The following is a 20,526-nucleotide window of genomic DNA, read 5'->3' as shown; positions in this document are numbered from 1 at the left end:
CCACCCCAACCCTGACCCCTCGCCACTCCACCCACCTTATTCCCTGGGTTGGTGTGGGAAAACCAGCCTCTTACAGTAGAGGGCAAATCTTTCCTCATTCTCTTTCTTGGGAGTAAAAAAGAAGTGCCCACACACACAGCATCCCCACAGAGAAGCTGAGTGGGTCCTCCCAGGTGGCTCAGCAGTAAAGAATCTGCCTGTAACGCAGGAGATACGGGTTCGGTCCCTGGGTTGGGAAGATCCCCTGGAGTAGGCAATGGCAACACACGCCAGTATTCTTGCCTGGAAAATCGCATGGACAAAGGAGCCTGACGGGCTACAGTCCATGGGGGTTGCAGAGTCAGACACAAATGAGCGGCTAACCACACACGTGGTGGTCGGGCCGGGGCTGGGGAATGCTTCGGGCTATCGTTGGAAGTCTGGAGGGACGGGAGGCCACAGGACAGGGCCTCGTTTCAGCCCCCAAAAGCAACTGAAGAATTTGCCAGCCATTCTGACAGAGACAGAGTGAAGGGACAAAACTGGTTATTAAATAGTTACTCCCACTAGGGGATTATAAGTAGGAAAAATATGGAGACCCCTGTGAGTTAATGATGACTCAAGAGAGCTGGTTTGCTTAACCACAAAACCAAGCAGGCTTGCTTGGCAGCAGAACCATTCAGCAGAAGCATAAGACGTGCCCCCAGACAATGAAACAATGGCGCCAGGGAGCCCCACATCCTGCCCAGTGAGCGCAGTAAGTTAGGACACGCTCTCTGCACACACACACACAAAAACAATTTGTGGACCAAGCTTGACCATGTAGGGACAAGAAAACTCCCCTGCTCAACTTGGAGGAGGAGCTGATGATGGAAGCATAATGTCTACTCAAGAAAGATAAAGAAGTTCTCCTCCTCCCCACTTATCCTTTGATTATAAAAAACCGTAGCCCAGTAAGTTCTCAGGGCATGGCATTTCTCACCCATCCCCTTGTAAACCTCACATTCTGTTCTAACAAATCACTTCTTATTTACCACTTTTTGTGGTTCTCTGGTGGCTCAGATGCTTAAGACTCTGCCTACAATGCAAGAGACTGGGGTTCGATCCTTGGGTTGGGAAGATCTCCTGGAGAAGGGTTACAGTCCGTAGAGCCGCAAAGAATCAGACACAACTGAGCGCCTAACACTTTCACTCATGTATCACTTTGCTCTCTCCGAATTCTTCTCTGCGATGAGACATAAAGGACTATGGAACCAGAGCTCTCTGGAGCTCCTGGAAACGACACAGTTGGTTTCAATGCCAGCACAGGAGCTTCCCAGACTCCTTAAAGAACAGGGCCACACTTTAAGCCCATACACTAAACACTGCAATCATCAGTCAATACGCCAGGAAGGACTGGACATCGACCACGGTTAGAAACAAAGGGCCTGGGGGTGACCAAGTACAACCTCACACCAGGGTAGAACTGGGACCCAGACCTGCCCTGGGTGGGACGGGGGCAGGGGTCAGGGCAATGAAGGAGCCGCAGGAGGAGGGCCAGGGCACGCACAAGAGACTCGGAAGGCCCAAAGATAACTGGTGCTGCAGCTGTTTTGTTCTTTGACAGATCCTGCCTCAGGTTCATTTGTACAAACAGCAGAGGAGGACACCAGCCCCATGCAGACAGCAGCAGCAGGGGGATCACACCCGCCTGCCTGTCCTCACACTGGCAGATAAAGGCCTCTGTGCCGTGCTATGTTGCTGCAGTCGTGCCCGACTCTTTGGGAACCCGTGGGCTGTGGCCCACCAGGCTCCTCTGTCCATGGGATTCTCTGGGCAAGCTACTGGAGCGGGTTGCCATTTCCTTTTCCAGGCCTCTACTCTGGAGCCTTTGTGGGTGCCTGGGCACCTTTGGGAACCAGAGTACGAGCCGCAGCCACAGCTGCGGGTGACTGGGCATTGGTGTGAGCCTTGGCCTGGGACTTTGGCCGGCAGAGCCTGAGGCTCTTGGCAATGTGGGCACAAGCATGTTTCCTGGGCTAGGGGTGAGCAATGCAGGTAAGCTGACTACGTGCAGCAGCCACCCTTTGGGATCTTGGACAGGACCTCCTTGGACTTCGTGAGAGCCTCCACAGCCTCAGCACATGCACTCATGGCCTTGGCACTGTGGGCCAGCATCTTCTTCAGGCCCTTCTTCCTGTGCTTCTTGGCCAAGTGCATGTTCCTCAGGAAGCTGGGGTCCACCCCCTTAAGAGATTCACATCAATGTGATCAGGGCTGCTTGATGCCGTTTCTGTGCCATTTTCAGGACTGGTTGTGGGTGGTGTAGTTCTTAGACTTAGCCACGTCTACACCGGGGCCCAGGGATCCCAAAGCATCTGGGACCGGAAGGGCGGTGCTACCACTGTAAGAAGGCTGACTGTGGCCACGTGCCTCCAGGGAATGGCGAGCTCGGTCCAGGCCAGGTGCTGGCATACAGAGATGCACAAGGCTGGGCCCAGTCTGTGGAGTCATATCCACAGACTTCAGAGTTCAAAGGACATCATGTCCTCACCTGCTCAGTGAAAGAGACCCACAGTTCCCATTAAAAACCAGTTTACTATTTTTATATCTCTTAGAATAATTATGGAGACAATAAAATAAACTTCAAAGAGCAATGTTAAAAGGAACCTTATGCATTCTCGGCCAATCCAACTTGTTAAATTGTTAGCAAAACAGAGGACCGTGGTGTCCACGCATTCATTTCCTCCTCTTAATTCCTGAATTCCTTAGCAGAGAAGTTTATATGCAGTGATGCACATTCATTTTCTAAAGTAACTAAATGATTCTCCAATGTAGATACTAGTGATAGGCTGTTTCCAGGGCTTGTGCTTTGAGTTATTTATGTTTTTAAGTGGTGATGGGTTTGCAGTTCAGTTCAGTTGCTCAGTCGTGTCCGACTCTTTGTGACCCCATGAATCGCAGCACGCCAGGCCTCCCTGTCCATCACCAACTCCTGGAGTTCACTCAGACTCACGGCCATCGAGTCGGTGATGCCGTCCAGCCATCTCCTCCTCTGTCGTCCCCTTCTCCTCCTGCCCCCAATCCCTCCCAGCATCAGAGTCTTTTCCAATGAGTCAACTCTTCACATGAGGTGGCCAAAGTAGTGCAGTTTCAGCTTTAGCATCATTCCTTCCAAAGAAATCCCAGGACTGATCTCCTTTAGAATGGACTGGTTGGATCTCCTTGCAGTCCAAGGGACTCTCAAGAGTCTTCTCCAACACCACAGTTCAAAAGCATCAATTCTTCGGTGCTCAGCTTTCTTCACAGTCCAACTCTCACATCCATACATGACCACAGGAAAAACCATAGCCTTGACTAGACGGACCTTTGTTGGCAAAGTAATGTCTCTGCTTTTCAATATGCTATCTAGGTTGGTCATAACTTTCCTTCCAAGGAGTAAGCGTCTTTTAATTTCATGGCTGCAGTCACCATCTGCAGTGATTTTGGAGCCCCCAGAAATAAAGTCTGACACTGTTTCCACTGTTTCCCCATCTATTTCCCATGAAGTGATAGGACCAGATGCCATGATCTTAGTTTTCTGAATGTTGAGCTTTAAGCCAACTTTTTCACTCTCCACTTTCACTTTGCAGGAGCCATCTAAATCCTTCTGTTGTGTCTTTCCCTTATATGATCAAAGACACACACCGTATCGAAGATGTATCTTCAGTTCAGTTCAGTGCAGTCGCTCAGTCATATCCGACTCTTTGCGACCCCATGAATCGCAGCACACCAGGCCTCCCTGTCCATCACAAACTCCCGGAGTTCACTCAAACTCATGTCCATCAAGTCGGTGATGCCATCCAGCCATCTCATCCTCTGTCATCCCGTTCTCCTCGTGCCCCCAATCCCTCCCAGCATCAGAGTGTTTTCCAATGAGTCAACTCTTCCCATGAGGTGGCCAAAGTACTGGAAGCATCATTCCTTCCAAAGAACACCCAGGGCTGATCTCCTTTAGAATGGACTGGTTGGATCTCCTTGCAGTCCATGGGACTCTCAAGAGTCTTCTCCAACACCACAGTTCAAAAGCATCAATTCTTCAGTGCTCAGCTTTCTTCACAGTCCAACTCTCACATCCATATATGACCACTGGAAAAACCATACCCTTGACTAGACGGACCTTTGTTGGCAAAGTAATGTCTCTGCTTTTCAGTATGCTATTTAGGTTGGTCATAACTTTTCTTTCAAGGAGTAAGCATCTTTTAATTTCATAGCTGCAGTCACCATCTGCAGTGATTTTGGAGCCCCAAAAAATAAAGTCTGACACTGTTTCCACTGTTTCCCCATCTATTTCCCATGAAGTGATGGGACCAGATGCCATGATCTTCATTTTCTGAATGTTGAGCTTTAAGCCAACTTTTTCACTCTTCACTTTCACTTTCATCAAGAGGCTTTTTAGTTCCTCTTCACTTTCGAGACACATAACTAGGCAGCAAGCTCTGTTTGGACATCGTACATGCTCCGTCTTGCCCGACTCTGCGACTCAGAGCAGCCCACTAGGCTGCTCTGTCCATGGGATTCTCCAGGCAAGGATACTGGAGCAGGTTGCCACGCCCTTCTCCAGGCGATCTTCTCGACCCAGGGATCAAAGCCCAGGTTTCCTGGGTTCTTTACCGTGGATTCTTTACCACTGAGCCACCAGGAAAGCGTTTGGACCACAGTCTGGAGTAAACGAACACATCTATGTGTAGACCCCTCTGAGACTGTGGCCATTTTAAGGCTTCTTGCCACCCTAAGACCTGGGCTTTAACATTTAACTCCAGACTGAATGGAACTGTACTGAGTGGAAGGATAATTTCAGAGTTTACACAGGGAGAGTAAGCTGCATAGTAAGAGACTTTGCACTCGGTAATTGCAGAATTAAACAAATACACTGAGTTTATGACCGCTGTACATAATTCATGATGATATGCTAAAGTGCCACAGGGCCAGTGTAAATCACATTAACATCTTATGAAATGTTAAAAAGAATCATTTTGCCAGACCTTGAGGTGTTAGTCACGATGACCTTAAAAGTCATTGAAGATCACAAGGACAGATGGGGAAGAATCAAAGAAGCAGAGTTAAAACAAACAAACAAAAAACCCCATCTGGGGACTTCCCTAGTGGTCCAGTGGTTAAGAGTCTTCCCCTGCAGGGGGTGTGGGTTCAATCTCCGGTGGGGGGTTCCACATGATGCGTGGTGTGGCCAAAAAAACAGAACACAAACCCATCTGTGTGTGCGCGCAGGGACGCCAGCAGGAGGAGGGGCCTTTCCCTGCCCTGCCATCCAGAAATTCAGAAGTTACTGAAATTCCCATTTCTTCAGTGTTCCCTGGAGCCCTTTGCCAGTGGTCCACCTTTGCCATCAGAGACCAGTTGTTTTAGTTGCTCTGATAAAAAGCTAGCAGGGAGATGGTTAAATAAGAATCCACACACACCAGGTCTATCTGTTTCTTAATTGCAGAGATGCAACCTCTTGACCAGTTGTGGGACAGGACTGGGGAGTGTGGGTGTATCATGTTCCAGGGGCCAGGGCTGCAGCCAACTTGGAAAACATCCTTTTGTCTAAACCTCTTGTTTTAGGGACTGGGGGGTGAGTACCTTTTGTTGTTGCTGTTTCCAGCGATTTTTTTAGTAAACTTTTTTTCCTTCGAGTTTTATTGAGATATCATTGACAAACAGCACCGTGTGAGTTTAAAGTGTACAGCATAATGATTTGACTTATATACATCATGAAATGATCACCACGGTTACTGTCGTTACTACTGTTCCCAGCAGGCTTAAAGGCAAGGGGAGGGGGAGGGGAGATCAACCCACATAGCCTGACTTGGAGAATAAGTCTTTGAACAAAGCTCCCTCAAAGGAACATGGGTCAGGTCAACACAGTTGACTCCTGTGGCAAACCAGGTAGCCCAAGGTAAAGCAGGTCAGCAGAGGAAGGCTACACACTCCAGGAACTCTTTGGGGCCAGACGGACACAAGCTTGCCTCATCGAGAGGGGCCGGGACAGCCCCCGGGAGGTGTTGCATTGATGAGGAGTGGCATTATGGAAGGTCCTATGTCAATGAGGACAATCATTATGGAAGGTGTTTGTCCACGAGGATGGCTGTTATGAAAGGTATTGACATGGGAGGTGTCAAATCAACAAGAATGGATGTGTTAGGGGTTCAGCCATCATGGATCAATGGTATCAACAAGGATACCTCTGAGTGTCCAGTACAATGGGCCTCCAACATCTGTGGAATGAATGGAATCTGTTACCAAATGACCTAGGACTAGGCCAGGTCTTTTAAAGACATTCTAGCCAAAAATCAAATTCTCTAGGTCTGCTCAATGCTAGGACTTAAAAGTGGTTAGGAGGTGGGAAAAGCAGCAAATTGCTCTTCAAAAACAGTTGCTCTGGGTGGAGAAATCAGTTTTGGTCATTAGTTCCCTGATTCCTAGTGATTTAATACTTCTACTTCATCCCTTCCATACAACCAAATTCTTGCAGGAAGTATCTGTAGACTTTTGAAGACAGAATCATTGAGATATTCATTCAGATCGGATCAGATCAGTCGCTCAGTCGTGTCTGACTCTCTGCAACCCCATGAATCGCAGCACGCCAGGCCTCCCTGTCCATCACCAACTCCCGGAGTTCACTCAGACTCATGGCCATCGGGTCAGTGATGCCATCCAGCCATCTCATCCTCTGTCGTCCCCTTCTCCTCCTGCCCCCAATCCCTCCCAGCATCAGAGCCTTTTCCAATGAGTCAACTCTTCACATGAGGTGGCCAAAGTACTGGAGTTTCAGCTTTAGCATCATTCCTTCCAAAGAAATCCCAGGGCTGATCTCCTTCAGAATGGACTGGTTGGATCTCCTTGCAGTCCAAGGGACTCTCAAGAGTCTTCTCCAACACCACAGTTCAAAAGCATCAATTCTTCGGCGCTCAGCCTTCCTCACAGTCCAACTCTCACATCCATACATGACCACAGGAAAAACCATAGCCTTGACTAGACGGACCTTTGTTGGCAAAGTAATGTCTCTGCTTTTCAATATGCTATCTAGGTTGGTCATAACTTTCCTTCCAAGGAGTAAGCGTCTTTTAATTTCATGGCTGCAGTCACCATCTGCAGTGATTTTGGAGCCCCCAAAAATAAAGTCTGACACTGTTTCCACTGTTTCCCCATCTATTTCCCATGAAGTGATGGGACCGGATGCCATGATCTTCGTTTTCTGAATGTTGAGCTTTAAGCCAACTTTTTCACTCTCCTCTTTCACTTTCATCAAGAGGCTTTTGAGTTCCTCTTCACTTTCTGCCATAAGGGTGGTGTCATCTGCATATCTGAGGTTATTGATATTTCTCCCAGCAATCTTGATTCCAGCTTGTGTTTCTTCCAGTCCAGTGTTTCTCATGATGTACTCTGCATAAAAGTTAAATAAACAGGGTGACAATATACAGCCTTGATGAACTCCTTTTCCTATTTGGAATCAGTCTGTTGTTCCATGTCCAGTTCTAACTGTGGCTTCCTGACCTGCATACAAATTTCTCAAGAGGCAGGTCAGGTGGTCTGGTATTCCCATCTCTTTCAGAATTTCCCACAATTTATTGTGATCCACACAGTCAAAGGCTTTGGCATAGTCAATAAAGCAGAAATAGGTGTTTTTCTGGAACTCCCTTACTTTTTCCATGATCCAGCGGATGTTGGCAATTTGATCTCTGGTTCCTCTGCCTTTTCTAAAACCACCGTGAACATCAGGAAGTTCACGGTTCACATATTGCTGAAGCCTGGCTTGGAGAATTTTGAGCATTACTTTACTAGCGTGTGAGATGTTCATTACCCGGCTTTAAATCCTTTTTTAGTTATTTTTGCTTATTTGTTTGGCTGCTTAGTTAGAGCACACAGAATCTTTGTTGCATCATGCGGGAACTTTTGCTGTGGCGTGTGGACTCTCTAGTTGTGGCTAAGTAGACTTAGTTGCCCTGTGACATGTGGGATCTTAGATCCCTGTCAGAGATTGAACCTGGGTCCCCCACATTGCAAGGCGGGCTCTTAACCACTGGACCACCAGGGAAGTCTCTAAATTCTTTTTAAATTTAAAACTATTTTTAAGGCAAAACTGTGTTGATAGAAGGCAAACAAATGGTTGCCAGGGGCCAAGGGGCAGGGACTGTCTGCAAAGGGGTCTGGAGGAACTTCACAGGGGGACTGAAACGTTGTATCACGCACCTGACAGGGCTCATCAAAGAGTGCCGCTGAGAGGTGAATCTTATGGTATGTACATCAAATCTCAATAAAGCTGAAAAATGTATTTTACTTTTAGATAAATGATACATGAAGCACAAAATAAAATACGTGCACATAAGGCATTCCTGTTTTATTTCATTTTGCCAAAAGGTCGCATACCATCCTCATTGTTCTGAGTCTTGTGTTTTCCCCTCCAGAATGTATCTTGGTCTGGGGTGGGGGGGGTCCACTCCATGTCTGTACATGCCATTCTTTTAAATGGCTGTGCAGCATTCCCCTGTTTAAATGCACCATCATTAATGTAACCAGTCTTCTAAGGATGGATATTTGGGCTGTTTCCAGTCTCCAGTGACCAGAGGAAGGAGCAGAAGATGTTTATTCGGAGTTTCAAGGTGCCAGCTGGACACACCTTCTTGGGTGTGTCAGGTTCCTGGCTGGAATTTGAATTGTATTCCCACAGAGGCTGAGATCAGGGAGGCTGGAAGACGTTATTTCCAGGGTTTGGCTGATATGGGCTTCTGCAAGATGACCCGAGCACTGTTTACTATTTGAAAAACGTCTTCCTTGTCGTGGTAAGTTGAGAACTTGCTCCTGACAGCCTACGGCTGAAGTGCCTGATAAGACTGTCAGCAACTCCAGAGCAGTTGGGCAATCTTCCACCTCTCAGCAGCGGTGAAAGGTGGCAGCCCTGCCAGGTTCCACGGAAAACCCGGCTCTGGTTTCATGGCCTGGCACACTGCAGCTCAGACTCGGTTTAGTTTTGACACCTGCTCACAAGGATGGCTGTAAAACTTCAGAAGCCCACTGGGGCATTCTCTTCACTTCTCATGTGTAACTGGGTATGATGTTTATATTATATAAAACTGGTCTGGTCAGTTCTTTGGTTAAAAGAAAATATGTGTGCTTGTGTGTATGCATGTGTGTGTGTGTCTGTGCACGCACAGCTGCTCACTTGAAAACAATTTTTTAAAACATGTTCTAGGACCCCCTGGCAGCACAGTGGCTAGGAATCCGCCTGCCAATGCAGGGGACACAGGTATGATCCCTGGTCTGGGAAGATCCCACATGCTGTGGGGCAACAGCCACGACTACTGAGCCTGTGTGCTGCAGCTGCTGAAGCCCGCACACCTAGAGCCTGTGCTAACAAGAGAAGTCACCGCAGTGAGAAGCCCGTGCACCTCCAACTGGAGATTAGTCCCCACTCATTGCAACGAGAGAAAGCCCGCGTGCAGCAATGAAGATGCAGTACAAGCAAAAAAAAAAATTTTTTTTTACACATGATGAAAACACACACACACACAAAAGCAAAACATGATCCTGTGTCACTGATTTCTTGCAGATTTTAATCCAGGAGCTTCCCCAGATGTTCTCCTAAGGGCCCAAAGCTGACTACTGCGATACTGCCCGAAGCACACTGTGTAGTAAGGCTGAAACAACCAAAACGTCTCCCCAGAGCAACATGGCCTGGCAGTTTGGTCCAGATGGTCTGCTGCTAAAAAAATCTCAGTGTTCTTTTTGGGCTCAATTTAGATAATCAAAGTAGTATCAATTCTTAAGCGAGGAATCCATTCGAGGGAGGACACTGTGCTGAGTGATTTACAGATGTTTTCACTGGGTCCATGCCTGGAAGATGCTCCGAGGCCCTGCTCTCCAGTGAGACTTGTCAGCCGGGCAGCTGGTGGTGAAGATGACCCATCGCCCCAGACTGACTCCTCCTGAGACAGTGTCTCCTGCTGCCCCGGACTTCCAGCATAGGGCGGACTTCCAGCAGGGGCAGCAATATATGGTAACTTCACCCTCTGTGCTGCTGGCTCTTTGCTTCCCTGCCGTGGCCGGAGTGCCACCCTGCACCAGAGTCAAGCGTGTGTCTGCGTCCAGGAGATGCCCTGAGCCCATCACATGCAGGGGCTTCATCTCATCACCTCTGCATCCTCCATGATGTTTCTTTGCAACCCCACGGACTGTAGCCCACCAGGCTCCTCTGTCCATGGGATTCTCCAGGCAAGAATACTGGAGGGGGTTGCCATGCCTTTCTCTAGGCAACCTTCCCAACCCAGGGATTGAACCCAGGTCTCCCTCATTGCAGGCGGATCCTTTACCGTCTGAGCCGTCAGGGAAGCCCGATGTCCTGAGACTTCTCACAAATGCTTGTGAGTTGTCTTCAGGTTAAAAAATGTTTTTGCTATACATCCTTGTTGGAAATGACTTGCTGTCCCCGTGATCAGCTCAGTGATTGAAGACAAAGCATCTGCTGGAAGGAACCTGGAACATGCCTGGACATACACCATCCTAGCCCAGCTCCGGCTGGACCACACATTGTCAAGTATTGAGAAGTCGCCCTCGTGGCTCCAAGCATTGTGTGACACTGAACGTGGCCAAGTGGGCAGACCTCAAAACAAAAACAACAGCTTGACTTGAACTCCATGTGATTTTTGGACTTGGAAAGTTGATTAACTTAATCCTGGAGATTGTCTTTCATTGTCCCAGCCAAAGGCAGCAGGTTCACATCCATTCATTGTTGCAGAAATGGCACATTTCCCCCAGAAGGCTTTGATTTTCTGTCATTGAGGGTAGGGAATATTTACACTTCGTTAAAAACAAAGAAAGCTTCCCATTTGTGCTCATGGAACAGTTGTATTTTTTCAAAATATTTCCAAAATATTTTCCAAATATTAAATATTATTTAAAGATGTTCAGACTCTCAGGGGAGGTGGTTAATGGCCTCAGAGAATATTGTACTCCGTCGCTCAGTCAGGTCTGACTTTTTGCGACCCTTTGGACTGTAGCTCCCCAGGCTCCCCTGTCCATGGGATTTTTCAGGCAAGAATACTGGAGTGGGTCGTCATTTCCTTCTCCAGGGGATCTTTCCGACCAGGGACTGAACCTGCATCTCCTAAACTGCAGGTGAATTCTTTATCACTGAGCCACTGAGGAAACCCACAAAGAATACTGTATTTCCCTCTGGCAGAACGGACGGCCCGTTCAAGAGGACAGCCCCTCCCTGGCAAAGTCAGACCAACAAGGCTTTCAGTGGTGCCCTTGGCTTGGGCTGTACTCAGGAGAGAAGTGAAAAGTGCAGATATTTTTTAAGTACAGTATCTGAAGAAACAACTTTAAGTTTTACAAATGTTTGTGTGAAGTGCAAGTCAGTAAAACAAATTCTGATTTTCTACTGCATTCTATCACAAATTCAGTATTGCTGTTTAGAAAATTACAAATGAAACAAACCAGGCTGGGATACTGTGAAGCCAGGTAGGTCACAGGGAAGAACATGTAGGACAGTCCAAAGTCCTCGTCATGACCATAGGTTTGATATAGATGGACAGAGGCCACACTTGTTGAAGATGCTAGAGTTAAAGTGGAAGAAGCCTGTGTCCCCATATCACTGCTTGGAGGAGATCCCATTTAGGGCCTTTTTATTTATGTAATTTTTTTATTGGAGGATAACTGCTTTATAATGCTGTGGTGGTCTTTGCCATACATCAACGAATCAGTCATAATTATACCTATATCTCCTCCCTCTTGGGCCTCCGTGCCCTGCCTATCCCACCCTGTAGGTCATCACAGAGTCCTAGGCTGGGCTCCCTATGTTATAAAGCAGCTTCCCACCAGCTATCTATTTTACACATGATAATGTATATATGTCACAGAGTGAAGTAAGTCAGAAAGAGAAAAACAAATACCATATATTAATGCCTATACATGGAATCTAGAAAAATAGTACTGATGAACCTGTTTCCAGAGAAGACATGGAGATGCAGGTGTAGAGAGCACACTGGTGTTTACAGCCTCCTATGAGCAGGAAATAAACATCTATTGTGTTTGAGCCATTAGACACATTTGGGTTTGTGTTACAGCAGCTGGAAGTGCGTCACACCTTAACTATTAGACTTACAGGTAAAAAGTCACTAAGGATCCATCAGCCCTCAGTGCAAACACTTCACCTGGAAGCTGTCAGAGCCCAGGCACATCTTCAGCCTTCTTGATACACAGCGCTCATGGCATTCTGATCACATAACCAGAAGTGAATATTTGAAAGGAGATTCAAAATATTTGCCTTGTCTAAAGTTTATAATTAGTTTCAACTGGAAAGAATAAAGAAAGGAATAAATTGCAGCCTGGGGGCGGTTAAGAGCTTGTATTCTGAAATTAAACTGCCCAGATTCACAGATGGCACCACCACTTATTAACTTACTCCACTGTTACTTACTTTCTTCCATTTGCTCTGACATTTTCTAGATACGCTGGTAAAGAATCCGCCTGCAATGCAGGAGACCCCGGTTCGATTCCCAGGTAGGGAAGATTCCCTGGAGAAGGGATAGGCTACCCACTCCAGTATTCTTGGGCTTCCCTGGTGGCTCAGCTGATAAAGAATCTGCCTGCAATGTGGGAGACCTGGGTTTGATCCCTGTGTTGGGAAGATCCCCTGGAGAAGGGAACGGCTACCAACTCCAGTATTCCAGCCTGGAGAATTCCATGGACTATATAGTCCATGGGGTTGCAAAGAGTTGGACATTACTGAGCGACTTTCACTTTCTGTACAAACCCCAGTAGCTCCTCATCCAGGAATTTCAACTACAGATAAACTTGTCCATATATCCAACCAAATCAACTGCAAAGATGGTCACTGACTCTCAGTGTATAGCGACAAAAAATTGGGAACAATCCATTATAAGCTGCTGATTAAATATAATATGGTATTTGCATGATGAGGACCTCTGTACAGCTCTCAAAAAGCATATGATAGTCTTCGCTGAGAGTCACATTGAGCTTCCAGCGACTTCAGGGGCATCTTTAGGAGTCAGCACTATGGCAGAAGACATCAAGACCAAAATCAAGAACTAACGGTCTGCTCCTTTTGGCAGCCGCTTCCCCAACCAGAACCAGACCAGGAACTGCTGGCAGAACTACCTGGACTTCCACCGCTGTGAGAAGGCAATGACCGCTAAAGGGGGTGACGTCTCCGTGTGCGAATGGTACCGGCATGTGTACAAGTCCCTCTGCCCCACATCCTGGGTGTCAACTTGGGACGATCGCCAGGCAGAAGGCACGTTTCCTGGGAAGATCTGAACTGGCTCCATCCCACCTCCTCTGTCCTCTGTCCTTCACCCCAGGGTGGTGAAGGGGGACCTGGGTACATGGTGATCCCCACCCTGGGATCCTGAATCATGGTATAACTAATAATAAATGCTCGTTGGAAATGTGAAAAAAAAAAAAAAAAAAAGCATATGATAGCTCTGTATGTTTTGGTATATAGTGAGCACCAAAATGGACTGCTCAGTGAAAAAAAAATCAGGAAACATATGGGATACATCCTCCACTATATACTGTATTTATGCTCCTCTTTGTGCAAAGAAGGGCAGTATATACATGTGTTAACTTGTACATGCTCAGGAACAATGCATAAGAAATCACAACTGCCTCTGGGAGGAGGCCTGGGGTCAGACGTAGAAGGGGACATACTTCTTTCCTCCCACCAGACCATTTTGTGCTATTTGAAATTATGTTACCATGAACAGACAATTATTTTTCTAAGCACAGCTTTTAAATATTAACAATAATACACATTACCATACAATCCAGCTATTCCACTTCTGGGTATTTATCCACAGAATACAAACACACTAATTTGACACATGTACCAAATGTTTACAGCAGCATTATTAACAATAGCTAAGATACAGAAACAACCCAAGGACCCATCCATGGATGAATGGATAAAGAAGATGTGAGACAGACAGACACACACACACACGGGAATACTACTCAGCCATAAAAAAGATGAAACATTTTGCCATTTGTGATAACATGGATAGATCTTGATGATATTATGCTAAATGAAATAAGTCAGATGGAGGAAGACAAATACTCTATGATTTCATGCATATATGGAATATAAAAAACAAACAAAAAAACAAAATAAATGAACAAATCAAACAAAAACATACATTCAAAGAACAAAGTAGTGGTTAGCAGAGAGGAAGGGATGCGGGGTGGGGACACAAATGTGGAAAAGGGGGTCGATTTTACAAGGAGGGATAGAAAATAAACTTTTAGTGGTGAGCATGCTGTAGCGTGGACTTCCCTGGTGGCTCAGCTGGTAAAGAATCTGTCTGCAACACGTGAGACCTGGGTTCAATCCCTGGGTTGGGAAGATCCCCTGCAGAAGGGAAAGGCTACCCACTCCAGTATTCTGGCCTGGAGAATTCCATGGACTGTATAGTCCATGGGGTCGCAAAGAGTCGGACATGACTGAGTGACTTTTACATGCTATAGGATATACATAAGTTGAAATACAATGCTGTATACATGAAATTTATATGCTATAAACAAATGTGATCTCAATAAAAAAATACCACATACACATTTCTAGAACAGATATGAACACAGCACTCAGTAAGTGCTGATTTTTTAAAAAATGAAAGAGGGGCTTCCCTGGTGATCCATTGGCTAAGACTCCATGCTCCATATGCAGGAGACCCCAGATCAAACCCTGGTTAGGGAACTAGATCCTACATGTTGTAACTAAGACCAAGCACAGCCAAATAAAGAAATATGCACATTTTTAAAAAATGTCTGGCGTGCAGTCTCTAAGATGACCGGCAAATGCTGTCTTGAGTCCCACTGCACACAGGGGGCATGGTGCACTGGTGATGTAGCATCTCAGCATCACTACATCCCTGCTGGGTAACCCTGGGCAAGTTACTTCACCTCTCTGTGCTCCTCTATTCCCAGGGTTCTAGGAGTACATGCTTGAAGAAGAAGAGCTAAATGACTCTTGATTTATATTTTCTCAAGAGGAAACAGCTGAGCTTTTATTACGCAAACACTGTGTCATCCATCATAGTTATTTTTGGCCAATGTCTATTTAGGAAACATGTATATTTACATCTCGAAACATAACACAACACTTTAAACAAAATATATGTTGTACACAGAGGCAGAATGTCAGGATCTAGTGGAAATTCTCTGAGTGCCAACAAATGGGGGTGCAAGAAGTTATTACACACAAAGTAACTGTCTACAAAGAGCCACATAAACGTCTTGCAATTGGGAAAGGATGTCTTACACATTTTCCATTGAATAGAATTGGCTGTTAATTACATATTGGTATCTCCCGGTGTTTCATTATGCTTTCAGAAACTGTCGGGGGGTTGGGTTTTGTGCAATGGGATGTTACAGTTTGTCCCACAAGAAATAATGAGACATAGGGCATCAGTGAGTGTTGTCACGTAGAATGTCTGGTTTTTAGGGATGAATTACTGATGTTAAGTGGGAGATGCTTACACATAAAATACTCAGAAGAATGAGCAGCACAGAGAAGAAGCGCAATGTGTGTTAGCTACTACAAGCAGCACTTAGTAATTTAAAAAAGAAAAACAACACTGATGTACTGAATGCAAACCCAAGGTTACAAAGAGGTGAGGGAGGGAACTTGGCTCTCCTTGCCTGTTTCTTTGGAATACTGCCAGATGCCCCGGAGAAAGTAATGGGTTAATTACAAGGTGGTAGGAAGAGGTTTGAAATAATTTGATTGTGGAATAATTTTTACAATTTAGAATGATAATGAAAGGGTGTGAACTTTTCTTAATCACCCAGGTGGAGAGCCTTAGCACTGTATCATCCTCTAGCATTCCACCCATCTTGACCTCAATCATGGGTCCTTCTGACCAGCAAACTCCCCTTCTCCTCCATCCAAACCAAAGCCAGCCCCACTGAGCAAAATCAAAGCTGAGGCATGGGGTATAAGAATCTGCCTGCCAAGCAGGAGACATGGTTCAACCCCTGGGGTGGGAAGATCCCCTAAAGAAGCAAATGGCAACCCACTCCAGTATTTTTACTTGGAAAATCCCATGGACAGAGGAGCCTGGTGGGCTATTACAGTCCATGGAGTTGCCAAGAGTTGGACACAACTTATCGACTAAACAATACCAACAATATATATAGTACTTAAAACATGTAAATAATTTCAACTTCCTTTCCCCACCTTGATAGCTTTGGAGAACCCCTAGAAGAATGTTGAGGAGGAGCACAGTCCAGTTATCACAGACAAAATGCTGGCATCTGAGGTGAAGCTTGAGGCTGGGGTGAGCACCGGGGCGCATCGTACAACCAGCAGAGCAGCGGTCTCTGACTGTCTCACACAAATCTGTGTGGATGTTGGGGAGGTTGGGGGGAGGACCCAGCAGTTCTGCCAGTTACACATTCCAGACAACAGGCACCAGCTCCTGATTTGAATCTGAAGAACGAGGAACTCACACACTCACCCAGGGTAAGAGAACACATCATCTGATGTCTACTCATACTTTTGGCAAGAATCAATGGTAGCGAGAATGGGGTCACCGACCCAGACTCTGGTACCTGAGTGGTTCTTGGAAAGCCACTAAGTTGAGGTTTTAACAGGATTATTTTAACTTAATCAGTCCTTCATTCTTAGAAGTGGGGGAACTTGTAAGAATACCGAACTCAAACACACCCCACGGCGATGTCAAATTTCCTTTACAGTTCCATCTGTGCAGTGACACCAACTTCATTTTCATTCAGAAGAGTATTAAGAGAGTTCAGGGATTTATAAAATAAATCCACTATGCCAGGCTCTCTGATTTTCTCCGTCTTTTCAGGACAGACTCTAGAAACTTCTGGGCAAAGCAAATGTACTCTGCCTGCTTCAACCAAAAAGACACACCATTAGTTCAGCCCAGTGATGTGGCCTCACAGGTCTAGTTCCTAAGAACACAGGAGGGATTTAAGAAAGTGAAAGGGGCAAGTTCCTGGGCTTCCTTGTATTTAGACAATGAACGGTGAGACACTGCTCCAACAGTTAATAACTTCCTGGAAAGAACAGGCTCCACTGGAGACCAAAATGGCAGCCTCCCCAGGCCACAAGTAGGAATCAGACACGTTAACAGAAGCCCGTTCAGGACAGTCTGTCCTTGTGATCAGTAATGTACTGATGCCTTGATTTACATCATATTCTTACTGGAGTTCTCAACTGTTATCACACACAACCAGAAACATCTCAGACAGTTCCCCGAGTTTCAAGACGGCTCCCAAGTCTGGTGGGCACCCTTTTTTTCTCATACACACATTTACACCTATTCATTTGCTAAGTTACTCTTTATTCTTAAGCAGACTTTTTTTCAACGGAAATCTTGAAAACTCAGTCCTAACTTACAATAAATACAGTAAATACGCGCACAGTATGTTCAATATCCCGTCTACTGTGCAGTAATATGTCGCCTGACGCCGCTGAGGAAAAGAACCAGGAAGCTTTCCCGTCTCGGATTTGTCATGATGGCAGTTGCCGGAACGCCCAAGTTCAACTCATCCGCTTAGTTCCATTCTGTTTAATTTCCTCTAATTTGTCTGCCCGCCAAACGCATAAGTCCCCTTAGATGCAGCAAAGGGTAATAATTAAAGATCGCTTCCTGGGTAGTTCTTTCCAAAGGGGGAAAAAAAACAAACCACCACACAAAACCTGTAGTAGTCTCAGGGAAGGCTTCAAATCAAGTCCTTACGTGAGGAGACCAGGTTATTCATGGTTTAAATACTTCCAGGGCCCGCAGGGTACCTCCCCGCGGGCAGCCGGGACGCGGGCGTCCCTGCGCGCCCCCGCCCCGCCCCCACCGGAACTCCGGATTCCCCCCCAGCTCTGGACCCTCCCCTCCGCCGACCCCCTTCCGCCGTCAGGGTCCACCGCCCGCAGGTGCGAGGGCCCGGGCTGCCCAGCCTCCGCGGCGCAGAAGCGCTTTCCTTGTGGAATTAGTGTTCCCGAACTTCGGGACAGCCAGAAAATTCCAGGCGGACAGGGGAGAAACGTGAGGCGAAAGCTAGGATATGGGGACGCTTAAACCACCGTTTCGTTTCCTCGCCCGCGTCTCTGGCCGGGCGCTGAGGTAGGAGGGTGCACCCGAGAGGGAAGTTTCCCTCCTCACGGCCCGCCCGGCGCCACCAACAACCCAGGTAGAGCGCCCGAGCGCGCGGCGCGCCGCCTCAGCGAGGTCCCCGGGCCCGGCTTCCGCGCGCCCTTCCCTCCTTCTCCCTCGGCGCCCGAATCGGGCGCCCGATCGCGGGGCCCCCCGCGTGCCAAGCAAGGCCTGCGTCCTGGGCGAGGTGGCGCGGAATCCAGGAGGGCACGGCCACCGCGCCCGCCCCGCTCCGGCGCCGGGCAGTCCCGGGGAGCCCCCGGGACCGCGCCGCCCCCGCCCCACCCTGCACCCTCGGCAACCCGCGCCCCTCTCCGCCAGGCGCCGGCTGGCGGGCGGTCGCGACCCTCAGCGCTCAGCGCCCCTTCGGCGCCGCACTCACCCACTCCGCGGGGCAGGCGCGCGGCGACCAGCAGTAAGATCCCCAGCAGTGCGACCGTGACCCCGCAGTTGAGGCTGGCCATGGCTCCGAGGCGCCTGGGCCTCGGCGGGGAAAACGACTGTGGCCCGTGGTGCAGAGTGGCGGCCGCGGGCCCACGAGGCTGGCATCCGAGGCGCTGCGCTCCACCCCGGCTCGCTCACCTGCGCGCGGGGCTGGCCCGCCCTGGCTCCGCCCAGCGCCGCGGGAGCACGAGCTGGCCGGCTCAGTCCCCTCCTCCCTGTCCTCCTCCCCTTCCTGCCTCCACTCCCGCCTCTCGCCTGGAGCACTGGGCCCGGTAGCCACCTTCCCGGGGTCTAGCCGCCGTCCCTCTCCCGACTTTCTCTATAGGGGCCAAAGTCGCCCTTGGGGAAGACACTTGCCCTCCTTTCACTGTCTGGGAGACACTGAACTGAGGCCACTGTGCAGCCCTTTTTCCGGGAAATCAAGTCTGTGGAACACCCAAGCCGTGGCTTCCGCCTCTGCTTCCAGATTTGGGCTGCAGGCTTTGGACTTTTAAGGCCGATGCTACTGGTACTCTTTTCAGAATGATGAGCCCGCAGCCAACCCCAGGCACTTCACGGACAGTGTTTCTAATGCTCACAGTAACCCTTCCGCAGAACAGATGAAACAGACACCCAGTTACACAACCTTCCAAAGGTCCCCGGGCCAGTTAGTAACTTGCGGAGGCAGAATTTGATACCCCTGGAACGGGTTTGCACAACCTCAGTTGCTTTGTTTCATTTCTGAAGAGTGAATGAAATGAGTGAATACAGGAGGCTGGAGAGGGCCCTGAGGAGAAACCTGCCACGGGGCCCCTTCCTTGAATTCTGAATAGTATGTATGGCACTGGCCTGAGGCATTTACTACAATCATTGGGCTGTAAATAAATGACCCTGGGCCTCTTTCCCTCCTCCCAGCTGCCTTTCTCTGGTTTCTGAGGTCCTGTGGATTCTCCTTCCCCCTCTGCAGGCCACACACCAAGTCCAGGGTCACAGTGTCACAAGGAGAGACAGTGGATGGTTCAGGGACTCTCAGCTAGCAGACCAGGGTTCTATCAGAATGACTCCAAAGGCCCCCGTGGGCCTGTCTGTGCCGGTGGGCAGCTAGCAACTTGGCCAGGGTCACCCAGAATAACCTGGAAGCAGAGTACATGCAAGAGCATTGGTCTGTGTCCAGTTTCCACTTTTTTTTTATTCTTGGGAAACAGCTTCTCCAGGCTGATTCTACTCTTATCAGGAACAGGGGTGAGAAACCATCTCTTAGGAGAGTCATCCCCTTCCTTCTGTGTGTCTTCAGTGATGAGAATAAAGCAGCCTCTGTCTACAGGGAGCCCACAGTTCATGAGGGATGCAGGGCTGTCCGGGCTGTGGACATGACTGCCCCGCCCCTCCTCCACCTATGGACTGTGAGCTGAGGGAACATCAGTTTACCTTCCAGTTACTTGGAAGACAAATGAGGAAGCTGAGGCCTAGAGGGAAGGAAGAGGATGAGAAAAGTAGGGAGGCTCTTGGTTCTCCCCAAGAAATTGAAGGCAGACTCATCAAGAGAAAAAAATTATCAGAAAATCTAAACATCCTTCAAATATGTTTAAGCTGACAGGAGAGTAAAGCAGATTTTGTCTGTTTTCCTAATTGTAAGCAGGCATATATACCCCAGCATCTTTTCCTAGCATCCCTAACTCCATTGTTTTTTATATATGATGATGGTGATGATGATGATATTGATAATAATAATGGAGTGGCAATGAGTTGAATTGAAAATACTAGAAATATTTTGTGATAAGTTTAAGCCTAAGCAACAAGTTATCTTTTTACTGTCTCATTTCTCCGAAGTTTAACTGAACTCTCTGGAAGAGTGAAACTGGCTGCGCTGGGTCTTCATTGCTGCTCATGGACATTTCTTCTTTGAGGCAAGAGGGGGCTACTCTCCAGTTGCAGCACGTGGGCTCAGTAGTTGTAACTCACGGGCTCT

The 20,526-nt window shown here is 47.8% G+C and overlaps 1 protein-coding gene and 1 pseudogene across 1 annotated transcript in view; one reads left to right on the top strand and one right to left on the bottom strand.

Moving 5' to 3' along the window:
- CDCP1 (CUB domain containing protein 1) overlaps window positions 1-18,683 on the bottom strand; it is a 60,701-nt gene extending 42,018 nt beyond the window's left edge. Inside the window, exon 1 of the mRNA XM_055557829.1 lies at window positions 18,517-18,683. Within this exon, the coding sequence (XP_055413804.1) occupies window positions 18,517-18,598 (82 nt within the window). The 5' untranslated portion in view covers window positions 18,599-18,683. The remainder of the gene's footprint in view (window positions 1-18,516) is intronic.
- Window positions 13,018-13,432, top strand: LOC129635139 (cytochrome c oxidase subunit 6B1-like; annotated as a pseudogene).
- Window positions 18,684-20,526: the final 1,843 nt, after the last annotated feature.

This window comes from Bubalus kerabau, chromosome 20 (assembly GCF_029407905.1).
Source record: "Bubalus kerabau isolate K-KA32 ecotype Philippines breed swamp buffalo chromosome 20, PCC_UOA_SB_1v2, whole genome shotgun sequence".
Lineage (NCBI taxonomy): Eukaryota > Metazoa > Chordata > Mammalia > Artiodactyla > Bovidae > Bubalus > Bubalus kerabau.
Note: the sequence above shows the minus strand (reverse complement) of the source record. Positions and strands in the feature narration are given on the sequence as shown.